The sequence below is a fragment of the Colletotrichum phormii genome (assembly GCF_030913505.1).
Source record: "Colletotrichum phormii strain CBS 102054 chromosome Unknown BDP81scaffold_1, whole genome shotgun sequence".
NCBI classification, from domain to species: Eukaryota; Fungi; Ascomycota; class Sordariomycetes; order Glomerellales; family Glomerellaceae; genus Colletotrichum; species Colletotrichum phormii.
Window position 1 is genome coordinate 3571849 of NW_026851443.1, and position 13098 is coordinate 3584946.

Sequence of the window (13098 nt, forward strand, 5' to 3'; positions counted from 1 at the left end):
CTGCGGGAGACAGCTGCCGAGCCACAGAGAGCACACGCATAAATGCTACTTTCTTTTCAGGTTTCTCTCCAGCTTCCTGCCTCGGTTTACGGACCACAAATAATTACATAGTGCTGGACAGCAGGGAGGAGTGTCCAATCTAACACGGCACGACACGACACAACAGACACAGACACACACACACACACACACACACACACGTACACACACGTACACACACGCATATCCAATATCCGTATATACACACGCTACACACACGCACACATCCACGCCGGCCAGAACGCCAAAATCCAAGACAAGCCACAGGTAGCCGGTTTCTGCGACGTCATATCCCAACAGAGAAAGGGCCCGTCAGGAGCCAAGCAGCAAGTGACAAGCGGTGGTCGGAAGGGGCATGTGGCGCCTGTCTAACCCCTTAACCCCTGTCTGTAGCCCGTTTTCACCACGACGTTGGTACGGACTCGCGGAGCGGCAGCTGCAAGTACTTTGCCCATCTTGGGGGCTAGGTACCTAATCTGGATGAAGTCTGGAGTCTGGAGTCTGGCCCTAACTACGTAGTACGTATCCCACACGCCGAGTGAGCAAGCAATGGGAAGTAATTTCAAGGCGCCATATCCGTCCGTACCTTACCTTGGGAAGCACGGTAGGTGCTGGGCAGAAAGTCGTAGTGGGCGGATGATGCAGGTGACAATGCGAGGGTGGGAATGGAAAGTCAAGCGGCCAGCCCTGACTCCCGCGAGGCCGCGAGGACCGCGAAATGACCCCTCCTCCCCTAATCATGTTCCTCACTCTCTCAGTCTCTGTCTTCATAGGGTCTCTTTCCCGTATGTGCATTCTCCTCCACCAAAAATGTCCAGAGCGTGTGTCGTTTTCCCCACTTGAGCTGGTGCTCTTGCGGCTTCCTCGCGCGCTCCGTGCACACACTGTGGCTCGAACATGGTACAACCCGTGGTCGTAGCTTCTTCCGCCGCAGTAAAGGGATGCGACCATAGTGACCCCCCTCGAGCACTCCTTACTCGGGTCGGTAATGTAATTCCCATGTTATCAAGATTGCCTACCTATCCGTACCAGACATCGTAAGGTAGGTAAAGAAGGGGAAAAAGGGAAGGCGGCCTGACGACTAGTGAGTGAACCCCTCAAGGTGTCTAGCTGCAGCTACAACTGATCTGACCTTTGGAAGTACCTTACCTGACGTTGTCCCCGGCTTCAACCAGTACAGTACCGTGGCCATGTCGACTGAATGAGGAAATGAGAGACGGGAGAGAAGAATCTGGAGTCGGCAATCCGAAGCAAAGGGGAGGAGTCAACCCGTGAAGCAGTCGAAGAACCAACTGCCTGGTTCTCATGCCTCCGATAGCCGTTGCTGCGTCATGATATGGCTTTGGCGAGGAAGGAAGGTGCAAGATATGATGCGATGCTTTCCTTCCCTTCCTGTCCACGACCAAGGTAGTTCTCACGTCGAAGGTGACATGCTCTGTACTGCGGTACCTTGGCGTACCTGAGGAGGTACCAAAGTATCCTACATCACTTTCATCACTTTACATTTGGTACCTTAAGTATTCCAACAGACAGACAATTCTATTCTGCCTCGCATCAAGTTGAATGTCACCGGTTCGACTCAGCACTACTCACTGGGCATGCTACCATGTTCCAATCAAGAAAAGATGGTTGGACCGGCAATCATTGTTCGTCCAGTCGCTCCGGCGAGTTGGCTATTGTTGCTGATGCTGATGTTCAAGTTGACTGTTGCTGCTGCTGCCCTGCCACGCTTTATTTCACGTTCCCCTCCTCTTAAAGTGCACCGGGGGCTACACACCAGAAGAGACTACTAAGCAATCAGATGGAACTGTCGCAGGAATTGTGCCGCCAAACCACCACAGACAGGCACAGTGACCACACACACACGCCTCACCAGCATCCGCACACTACTCTCCGTGCCTTGCCGAACCCCATCTTGCCTGAATCTCAGCATCACTTTACTTTGCATTGCCCAACTCTCCTTTTCGGTGAAGTCATTGAGCCCTGAACTGGACCTTGCAGAGTCTGACGTGGGAAGAAGAACCGGGGCTGCAACTGCAACTGCAACTGAACTGGAACAAGCAGGACCGTGACCGAGACTGACTCTGGTGCAATCCGCAGTGAACTGCGGCCTCACTCACTCATACCTACCTTATAAGCCTTACTCTTACTCTTACTCTTACTCACTCCCCGCTCCCTGATTCTGAGGAGGTACCTCTGCCTCTTGCTCAGCTTATTTTATTTCCACAGACAGAAGCGCTCCTCTCATTGCACAGTGTGTGCGATTCTCAATTCGCTGCGGCACACATGCGGATACACCACACGCACATACACACACACATTCTCTCTTCCTCGTCCTCTCCCCTCACTGTATTCGCAGACGAGTGAGTCCTCGACCACCACCACGCTCTCACTCGACTGGCCCTCGATTCATAAGGTACCGCGACCTGGACCTGTCCCTACCTTACTTTTACCTGACCTCGCCTTACCTTGCCTTGCCTTACCTTACTTTCCCGATATTGGCCTTGCCGCTTCAGGAACCTCATCTCACCCTACCTACCTACCTACCTACCCTCCTCACTCATCGCCCAGTCAGAGTACCTTCTCACTTACCTAAGAAAGGTACCCCCCAAACGCACCCAGTGCCGCACTCTTATTTTCGCGTAAAGAGTACTTGCACCACCCACCGCTAAAGTACCTCCTCCCCACCCCCGGTACCTTCCCTGGATTGAGGTACCTTCCCTTCCTTGCACCCCCAAACGAAACGCTCCCCTTCACACTTTCCTTCGCTCTTGCTCTTCCGGGACATCATTCAATTCTCTCACTCTTCTGAGAATTGTTCTTCTTGTCTCTATCCTCCTCCTCTGCCTTATCCTGTCTGTTGCTGGTTATTTTGCTCCTTTGTTGCTTACCAGATTCACAGACCTTCAGCATCACAATTCCTCGCAGAACCCCGTGGCGGCAACTACGCAGCGCGCACCACCCCCTTAGACCCTTCCTCTCTCCCCCCAGCGTTATTTCGCGGTCCACCGCCCGAGGGCCCCCCGAGTCCTGTCGCTTTTGGGCCAACGTCCCCGATCTAAACTCCACACCCTTTCCTTTCGCCTCCTGCCGTCGACGACATTCTCTCTCTTAGGTTTCCCCCCCAAGAGCACCACCTCCACGACACGACCACACAGAGAGGAGTGTGCTCTCTGCCTCAGCAATTCCTCCTTGCACCGACTACACCAGACCGAGTCTGCGAAACTTCATGAATACTTTCGGCACATTCGCGTTCCTCTAGCAGCCCTTTACTTGCCTTAGCAGCGGCTATCACAAAATCCCCGACCCTCTTTCCCTCCCAAATTCCCTCTTCGTCTACACCAGAGGCTCAATCTTGGGGGAAAAAAGAAAGAGACTCGACCACACTGAACAGCGCCTGCCTCCCGCTCGACCGCGCCCAATTCAGTCCTCCTATTGCCTTTTCGATACCCTCGATACCCTCTACATACTCCGGCTCTGCTCTGCTCTGCTCTACTCTACCCGCGACGAAAAGGCGACTGCTGCCAGATCTTCGACGATCTCCCTCTCTTGTCGCCCTGCGCTCGCGCCCGACTCATTCCGCTCACCCTCGTCACGGAAGCTGAGCCAGGACTCGCTCCATGGAAAGTCGAGCTGCCACAACAGAATCCAAGCATACATATCCAACGTCTCCTTGGATCCAAGCCCCCACGATATCATCGTCTACTTCGGGTTCCTACTTCGGCGACGCTTCCTCTCGCGTTCCGGCCCAGCTAGACTTCTGGCCCTTGCTCTTTCCGCAGCAAGCCTCGGTCTACCAAGCGCAGTTGCTACACTACACTAATCTCGTCTCACCGGGACGAGGAGGCGGCTTGCACCAACCTCAAGCGCTTCCTCAGGCGACGGTGGCTACCCCTCAGATCCAGGCGGCCCCTCGGTCCAGATCATCCTCCAAGGTCTCGAACAAGGAAATTTCCTCCACCAAGGGTTCTCAAGGAGGCCATGGGAATAAAGCCGTGCAGAATAAAGACAAAGGCGATCGCGCTGTCATAACAGGCAAGGACGCTCCGCCCAAGATGCAGCAGTCATCGCAGCAACAGCCGGAGCTTTCACATCCACTTCCTGCACGCCCTGCGGCCAGGACCGGCAATGGACAGTCTCACTCCAACTCCATGCCCTCGACTCCTCAGCAGCATGCTAGAAACTTCTCCTTTGAGTCGCGGGAACCCTCGCCATCGGCCACAAACAACCACTCTCCTCGCTCTGCCTACTCGGAGACGAACAGCAACCTTCCCTCATTACGACCCCTTCCTCCCCGGCTTGGTGGCTGCAAATATGAGACTTCTCAGATCAACTCGAAGAGGCGAATGCCCTACAGCATAGGAAGCGACAAGCTGGATAAGACCAGCCTCGACACGATCAAGAGCAAGTTGTCGGAAGATGTGGAGACGAAGCTGACCACAGATATGCGGGAGTTGTACGACCGGTTACGACCGACTGAGAAAGTTGAGGAAAACCGCCAAAAGCTTGTCGTCAAGCTGGAGAAGTTGTTCAACGAGGAATGGCCTGGAAATGACATCCGCGTGCACCTCTTCGGCTCCTCGGGCAACTTGCTTTGCTCGGACGACTCTGATGGTTCGTGGGCTCTCTTAGTGTCGGATTAGTGCTTGGGGATGCAGTGCTAACTGTCTCAATAGTCGATATTTGCATTACAACGCCTTGGAAGGACTTGGAGTACGTTTGCATGATTGCAGCACTGCTTGCGAAGAGTACGTCAACCATTTCCTTGGACAGAGAGAAACATTGCTGACATGAACCACGACAGAGGGCATGGAAAAGGTGGTCTGCATTTCCGGCGCCAAAGTTCCCATCGTCAAGATCTGGGACCCCGAGCTCGGCCTCGCATGCGACATGAACGTGAACAATACTCTGGCGTTGGAGAACACGAGAATGGTCCGAACATACGTAGAGATCGATCCTCGAGTGCGGCCCTTGGCCATGGTTATCAAGTACTGGACGCGGCAGAGGATCGTAAACGATGCTGGTATGGGTTGCTATCCCCCTTGACTCTTCGCACATTTTACTGATCGAAACAGCATTCGGTGGTACCCTCAGCTCTTACACGTGGATCTGCCTCATCATCGGATTTCTCCAGCTTCGCGACCCGCCAGTGCTTCCCTCCCTTCACCAGCGACAGCATCAACGGCTCCCTAAGAACGGCGGGCCCGAGAGTGCATTCGCTGATGACATGGACAAGCTGAGCGGATTCGGCGCAAAGAACGAGGCGTCTCTGGGTGAGCTGTTGTTCGCGTTCTTCCGCTTCTACGCGTACGAGTTCGACTACGATAAGTACGTTATATCGATTCGTCTTGGGCGGAAAGCAACGCGAATGGAAAAGAAATGGCACATTGGCATAAATAACTATTTGTGCGTGGAGGAGCCATTCAACACCGCTCGCAACCTGGGCAACACCGCGGACGAGTACTCATTCCGTGGTCTCCATCTGGAGTTGCGACGAGCGTTTGACCTGATCTCTGAAGGAAAACTGGGTGAATGCTGCGAGCAATACGTCTACCCCAAGGAAGAGACACCGGTGTTCCAGCGCCCTCCAAATACTTCGAGGCCCGTCATGATCCGTAGTTCTTCTCAGCAACACTCTGGCAGAGGCCGTGGAAACTTCCGTGGAGGCCGACACTCGAACAACTTCCAGCGGAATACGAACTCGAACAGGAGAGCTTCGTCAAGCGTTGCCTACGACACCAACACCATGTACATGCCTCAAGTGGCTATGACTCCCCAGGATCTTGCGTGGTACGCGCAACAGGCACAGTCCCATCAGCAATATCCCGCGCTTGTAGGTGCAGCCATGGCCGCCCAGGTTCAGCAAGAAAATAACATTCGGTTCCAGCTCTATACTCAATCCCAGGTTTATCAGCAAGTCCAGGCCCAGATGGCCGCCCAAATGCACGCTGCTCAGAGGATGCAGGGGTCCTCCTCAGCAACGCAGCAGGGTCCGGAACGGTCTAGGACCAACTCTTTCGACAATCCGCCCCTGAGTGCTCCCATCGCTGGCCCTCAAGATTGGTACAGCATGTATGGAGTACCCATGGCGGCGTATTACGGCCAGTCAAGCTTCGCGTATCCCTCTTCACCGGCGACGGTGGCAACTACCACGCCAGAATATCGAAGAGGTCTTCAAAGATCGTCAGCGACAACAGAGTCGGGCGTCTCGACTTCCGGAAGCTCACTTAGGTCTCAGTCACAGCCTGCCTCCCGCTCTGCCCCAACAGCACAGCACAATCAGGCTTATCCAGGAACCAGCACGCCGATGAACACCAGTTCAAATCCCACTCGGCAAGTGAATGGAATCCCGGTCTCGAACGGCGTTCCAGGTGACGCTGAATATGACGAAGCCTCTCAGGCCCCAGCGAGCAATTCGCCTGCCTCTGACGAAGGAGCTTATTTGGGTTACTACGTTTCAGATGCCTCCAGCCCGGCGCGCTCCCAAGTAGCGCCCAACGCCATAGCCTTTGCGGACACGACTCAGCCAGCCCAAGGACGTCGTCGGTTGTCGACCGAGGTCCCGCAGACTATTCTGGACCGCAGAATGCGAAGAACATCTCGTTCACCGTCTCCCCTTGGCCATGCCCGGGCGTTCTCTGGAGGTAACTCGGTAGCACCCGCTCCAGTGGTTGCTTCTGGCAGTACAAACGGTCCTCGAGCAGCTTCGCGGCCTTTGATAGTCAACGGTACTGGATCATCTCTGCGCACGAGTTCAACGCCATCACAACGTCACAATCCTGCCGTGATTGCGACGGAACCAACGCCAGCTGACGACCAAGGCCGTTCATCTCAAGAAAACACGCTGCAAGTTCAAGGTCTCGGAATCAGCGGCTACGTCTCAGAGCAGTTGGATGGCCAAGCTTTCCCCAGGTCTGAACCAGTCCAGACTCCCGTGTCTGAGCGGACCCCGGTGATTGTCAACGGTACTACCACGCCATCGTCGACTACCAATGCGACTGCCTCGGCCTCACCTGCTTCTGTTTCTGCGCCCCAGCAGTCTGCATCCCAGCCGATCGACGACGCTTCATTCCGTGATAGGATTGCACTCATGTCGATGAATCAGTATGCTTGGTCACCGCAAGCTCAAGTGCAAACGCAGCCATATCCAGATGTCGCAAACGGAACGCAGACATCCCTTCGTCAGAGAGCGCTGTCGAGACAGCAAAGTGGAGTAATAGCGCCACTCGATCTCGCAACTCGAGAAAACAGGATGATTGGCCACCAGCTGAGCATTGACGCACAGCACCTTTCGCCAATCAACGAGACTAGGTCCCCTTCACCGACAGTTGTGAGAAAAAATGACTTTGCATCGAGAGCCGATCAGCTTCCATCGGCCTCACAGAGCTCAACGCCCAAGGCTCACGCTGAGCCTTCTGTCTCAGGGCACAGATCAAACGACAGCAAGGGATCGGTCGGAAAGGAATCCAGGCAAGGCCATGCATCTACTCATTCGCCGAAGCGATCCTCGACGGCCGCACAGCGTTCATCTCAAGCTACAGCTCAGTCTCAGTCGCAGCCACACACCTCTGGTCAGGCTCAGGCCCAATCTTCCAGGGTCAATGGCGTTCGAGAGAATGGCCATACCCGCGGTGCCAAGAGTGAAAGCCACGGCCCTGAGAGCTCATGGCAGAAGGCTACGAAGGGCCGCAAGAAGGGTGCTGACACGAAGAACCACGGCGGATCCGCATCTAGCGAGCAGCCACCCAAGCACGACGCGGACCGAAAGGGCGGCTAAGGGTATGGGAAAGACTCAACACGCCGCATTTGCACACGTCTACGGTTATCGCTGCACGGCAGAAGGCTACTCAAGCTTTCTTGGATAGGGCACAGGCGAGATGAGTGGCCTCTGCAGACGCGGATGCTACCCTTTTGCAAACTTTGGCAATGCACAAGTATTGGACACTCTGCTTCTGGATTAGAGCAATGGGTTTGGTCATTGGTTGTAGCAAAGATGCTGCAATGCACCCGTGGCTTGAAGGTGGTGGGCGAGAGCTCAGAAATCGAGTTGGTATGGGGGCGAAGACCCTCCACGAGATGGACTTGTAACGGTCAAGTCCTATTCGAAGGAGGCCGCAATTGGCAAAAGCAAAGAAACATCAGATCAGCGAATAACCACGAGGATGTGCGGAGAGCAACACATGGATGAATTGCACAAGGAGGATGGCCAGTTCAGCGAGACGGTGTTGGCTCAAGCATGGAAATTGGAGGGGCTACAGCAATGCCTCAATCGTCTTTTTTATCGTCTCCCCCCTATCGAGGTCTCTCAAGGGGAAGGGGGTGAACACTGTTGCGTTATATCGGGCGGCAGGGTTTATTATTTGTCTCATTGCATCTGCAGCAACGGTCTTCGAAATGGGTCACGGTTAGGCATGCGTCATCAAGTTTCCTTTTGTCAACAAAGTCATACCATTGGGGGGATAGGGTACATGGAGAGGAAGCAAGACGGTGTGTGGATGATAACGGAACAAGAGCTGTATTTAGGATGGCTTCGATTGTCATGAAATACCCGGCGGGGAATGGTTGGGCATCTGTCTTTGAAGAGAGGTGACAGAGGAAGCCGGCATGACCGCATCAAAGGAGTGGAAAAAAGACATCAATGATCAGTGTCAGTGTAAGCAGATAGACGGGAAGCGTTAAAAAAAAAGGCCATCATTTCATGCACTTTGTGCGTGTGTGTGTGTGTTTGTGAATGTGCGGGGTATGTTTTTTGATGTGAACCCCATGCTGGGAGTCAGTCTCGGGGACGATGCCAAGTGATGAGCTTTACCTGGCTTTGTACCGCCATTACATATGTGAACGTATTGTGAAGCTATCATCAGCTTGTGTAACCCAGGTCCAAGGATAAGGGTCTAGGAAGGGGACGCAGGATTACGTCATCGGGATGTAGTGGTTTGAACCCCGCAATCAGCCTTATTTCACCTCAGGTGGCCCAGTGCTCCAATGACAATGCCACCGCGGTCCCTGCTTGGCAAAAGGCAAAATTCCCAACGTGGCCTGGCCGGCTGGCCCCCAAAACGTCTCGTATTTTGCCCCTCAGGTCCCCCCCCAAGGATGCAGCTGCTTATCCCCCCAGGCAGAAGCAATTCGTCTGTACCCATGAAACGCAGTCTGAAAACCGTCCGTTTCGCTGCCTTTCTATTGTTTCTGAGAACCGGAAAGGAGTCTGTCCTGTGTCTGCTACCTAGGTACGCACACGCACACTACTGATAAGTCTGTACCACAGGTCGTTCCCCATTTCATACCCCTTTGGCATCGGTGGATGTTTGGGAAATGAAGTGATCCCTGCGTTTTCGGCTCCCTTTGGTTCGGACGCCGCCGTCCCCTGCCGCTGCCACATCGCATCGCATCTGGGGTCGCAGCTGGCGGGCGTTGAGTGATGGGACGCCAACGCAGCCGGAGCGATGTTGCCTCGACGTCTCCCAAGATTAGGCGGTTGAGCAATGCGCTGCGCAAGATATCGAGCATCAGCTCGGCAAAGGACGATGGTAGTAGGCCTAGCAGCAGCACGGTGAGTTTGAAATCTCCACTACCCTGGGGAAAGTCCCACACTAGAGCACTTCTGCGCGCACTTCCATCCTCTTCCTTCCTTCGTCAACCACTACCCACCGGCTCACTGCACTTCCCCCCCCCTCTCGGACGTTTTGCGATGGCGATGAGACGCTCGAGCTGTCGGACGCCGCTTACACTGCGAGAACAGAGACTTGGCGATTTTGAGTTTGGCGGGGAGCCGATTGACGGGGGAGTTTCGTCCCGTGGGTCCAGCTCCGCCGGCGGCGTGGGCGGGGGCGGCAGCGGCAGCGGCAGCGGCACCGTGAATGATTCGGATGTCAACCTTCGACAGATTCAGCAGTCGACGCAACGTGTCGGCTCGACGCTCGCGAGCAAGGATGCCGATGCCGCGTTCAAGGAATATGCCAAAGTCAAGGATCATGTAGCCTTGTGTCGGGCCCTGTTGCGCAACTCCGCACCCGCACCCGCACCCGCACCCGCACCCGCACCCGCGCCCGCGCACGCGCACGCGCACACATCCACTTCGCCCGGGCCGCCGGGGCATGCGACGACCGGGCCGGCGTGGGCGGAGGGGGGCCGGGGACCGTCACGGGAGTCGTCGCTTGAGGTGCCGCAGAGCCCTGCGTCGATATTTACTCGGTCTTCTTTTAGCGGGAGGAGTCTTTCGGAAGTGACGACCGGCCAGAGCGCCGGAGGTTCACGTCCAGGGCCAGGGCCAGCAATGCGTGAGATTTGCCTGTCCGCCGTCCGCGACTGGAAGGGGTGCATCGAGTCGCTGGTGGAAGCGCTCGAGATCTCGCTGTCAGAGACGTATCGAAACTACGAGCCAGACGCCACGCCGAGCATGGTGAAGGCGCTCTTCCAGGATAAAGTCTTCCGCGCCGCCGCGATCCAGCAGATGAGGCGGACCAGTATCGTCAAGACGTTCTCGCCTAGCCCGGACTTTTTCCCGCTTTATGATATACGATTTAGGAACCACGACCGTGTGAAGCAGGATCTCGTCGAGGTCACGCGGGTTCTGCAGCTGGGGGAGTCGGGTGTTACGGATGAGAGGCCGGTGAAGGAACTTGATGTCGCGCCGCGAGGGGACGCCGTTCTCGAGTTTGCGAATATCGGAGCCGGCGAGACGGAAGCGCTGCCCGTGCTGCGGTATCGTGTCTCATCGTTCTTGCTGGCCGAGACGTCGCCCATCTTTGAGAGGATGTTCACCGAGCACGCACACATCGAGGTCCACGACGACGAGGACCTAACAACTCAGCTCGCGGCCCCGCCGACGCCATACATCTGCCCGGACGGCACCGAAGCAAAACTCTACCGCATGCCGCAGCTCGAACTCGACCGCGAGCAAGCTCTGACGATCCTCCTGCACGCAGCACACATGCACAACGACCAGATCCCGCGCGAAGTAACCTTTGAGCAGCTCGTCGCCTTGGCGGAAGTATGTCTGCGGTACCGGTGCACGTCGCCGCTGGAGCTGTTTGTCGAGCACCGCTGGCTGCCGCAGTGGATCCACCGGGGCAGCGAGGCGATGCCAAAGGGCTGGTTGCTGATTAGCTATGTGTTTGGGTTCCGGCAGCTGTTTACGCGCATGTCCAAGACGGTGATCTTGAATCTTGTGGATGAGGAGGAGTTGGAGGGGATGGAGTGGCCGAGGAGGATCAAGGACAAGGTTTGGGGGGTGAGGGGGGCCAAGATGGCGCAGGTTGAGGAGTGTTGTGTGAGTACGATTCGGGAGTATTTGAGGCCGGGTTGTCGGGGTGGTGGCGGTGGTGGTGCGGTGCCGTCACATCAGGCTGGAGACCGCGTGCCGGGATCGACGTCGTCTTCCGAAGTTACGTCCGCCACCACGACGGCCGCGAACGTTGTCCCAGCTTTGATGTTCACCGGCACGCCCAGGTGTCCCAAGGGAAGCCACGGCTGCGACGCGACGAATCTGGGCTGGCTGATGCTCATCTACGGCGAGCTCGAGCTTCTACCCACCATCATGAACCCATCGGTACTCGGGCACCTAGCTGGCGGCGACGGCTCCCAGCAGCAGCAATACTCACCACCCCGTCGAAGCCTAGCACAGCTCGTCGATCTGCTGCGAACCATTGCGAGTCCGCCGCTGGCGGTTCACAAGGGCGGAGTATGCGATCCCGCGCCGGCGTTCCGCGCGGCGATTAACGATATCTACAACAGCGTGTCTGGGCTGACGTTGCATGATGTCAGTGGGCGGGCTCACGGGTGGGGGTTGTCGAGGCACCGGTCTACGCAGCCGCAGGCTGTTTTGCATAGGGGGTTGAGGAGTTTTTCGGATGGGAAGAAGAAGAAGAACCTTGATTTTCAGCTTGAGCAGGAGCGGGAGCAGGAGATGGAAAAGGGCAAGGTCCTCGAGAGGTCTGACGCGGTACGGTTGTTGGTTTTGGAGAGGTGCGTGGACAGTGTGGAGGATTTACGTGCGGCGGCGATGGTGAATCGAAGGTTTTATGAGACGTTTCGGGAGAATGAGGCGGTGTTGATGGGGAGGTTTGTCGGGGACGCGAGGTTGAGGACGTTGATGAAGTTGACTTCTATGGATGTTGTCGCGGCGGGGGAGAATAAGGTGCCCAAGGGGGAGGCTGATGCTATGAGAGCGGAGGGGGAGACTGAGGCAGAGGTCGTTCAGGGTGTATTCTCTGACGATGATTTAGGAGGCCGGCTGGTTCGGACGCAGGATGTGCAAGAGAATGTTACGGATGTGTTCCTAGCTGTACCTTCGTCGCCTGGGCTTGGGCCTGGGGGAGGCGGCGGCGGCGGCGGCGATATTTCTGCGTTTGATGATAGCTCGGAGGACGAGGGCGAGGTGTTGAGCGAGGATGAGGCCAGGCGGATATTATGGCCTCCCGAGGTGATGGTCTCGTCTGCCCGGGAGTCATCTCCTTCGCCACGGCGGCTGCGTTCCCAGCCTCTCGGGTCCGGTTCCGGGTCTGACTTGATTGCGGAGAATGGGGTGATGAGGGAGAAGTTCCGGACTGGCGACGCTGTGTTTGTGGAGGAAAAGATGCTGTTGGAGGGTGAGGATAAACATCTTCGGGATGAGCGGGATAGGAGGGTTGGGCTTTTGCCAGGGGACGGGTGAGAGGGCTTGAGGGAGTTTAAAGGCGTTATGGTGGGCTCTGGGTTAAGTACGGAGGAATAATGGTGGTGGCATCAAGCGCGGAGTTTCTTTATCTAATTACGGGAATGACTAAGTATCGTCTTCGGAATACCACCCCAGTGTATAGGAAACGAGGGATAAGAAATACTCTATAACGAAGCTCACAAGATGTAGAGACATGCGGCTCATTCGGACGGAGAGCCGGAAAGATGTAATGGAGACCGGAGGCTAGTTACAGCGTCTCGAGCCGTGCATTCAGAGAAGCAATCATGGATAAATCAAATATAGAAAATGACTTGTGGCAAGGGATGAAGTTGGTGCCTTTAGCATAGCTCTAGCGATCCGGAGAGCTGGGCCTAAGACGGGAGGTAAAATAGGGTCGTCGTCTG

General features: G+C 55.8%; 2 protein-coding genes across 2 annotated transcripts; both read left to right on the forward strand.

The window, feature by feature from the left end:
* Nucleotides 1-3659: 3659 nt before the first annotated feature.
* BDP81DRAFT_306957 (uncharacterized protein) lies at nt 3660-7816 on the forward strand (the record flags this gene model as incomplete). Its single annotated transcript, XM_060583320.1, has 4 exons — nt 3660-4653; nt 4716-4787; nt 4844-5062; nt 5115-7816. The coding sequence occupies 4 exons, from the start codon at nt 3660-3662 to the stop codon at nt 7814-7816; spliced, it is 3987 nt and encodes a 1328-aa protein (XP_060452191.1).
* A 2333-nt stretch (nt 7817-10149) lies between these two features.
* On the forward strand, nt 10150-13060 carry BDP81DRAFT_414274 (uncharacterized protein). Its single transcript, XM_060589346.1, has one exon. It carries the CDS (start codon nt 10313-10315, stop codon nt 12689-12691), a length of 2379 nt encoding a protein of 792 aa, XP_060452192.1. The 5' UTR covers nt 10150-10312; the 3' UTR covers nt 12692-13060.
* Nucleotides 13061-13098: the final 38 nt, after the last annotated feature.

Coding starts and splice junctions, on each gene's coding strand:
- BDP81DRAFT_414274 (XM_060589346.1), top strand. CDS start 10,313: ATGCGTGAGATTTGCCTGTCCGCCGTCCGCGACTGGAAGGGGTGCATC.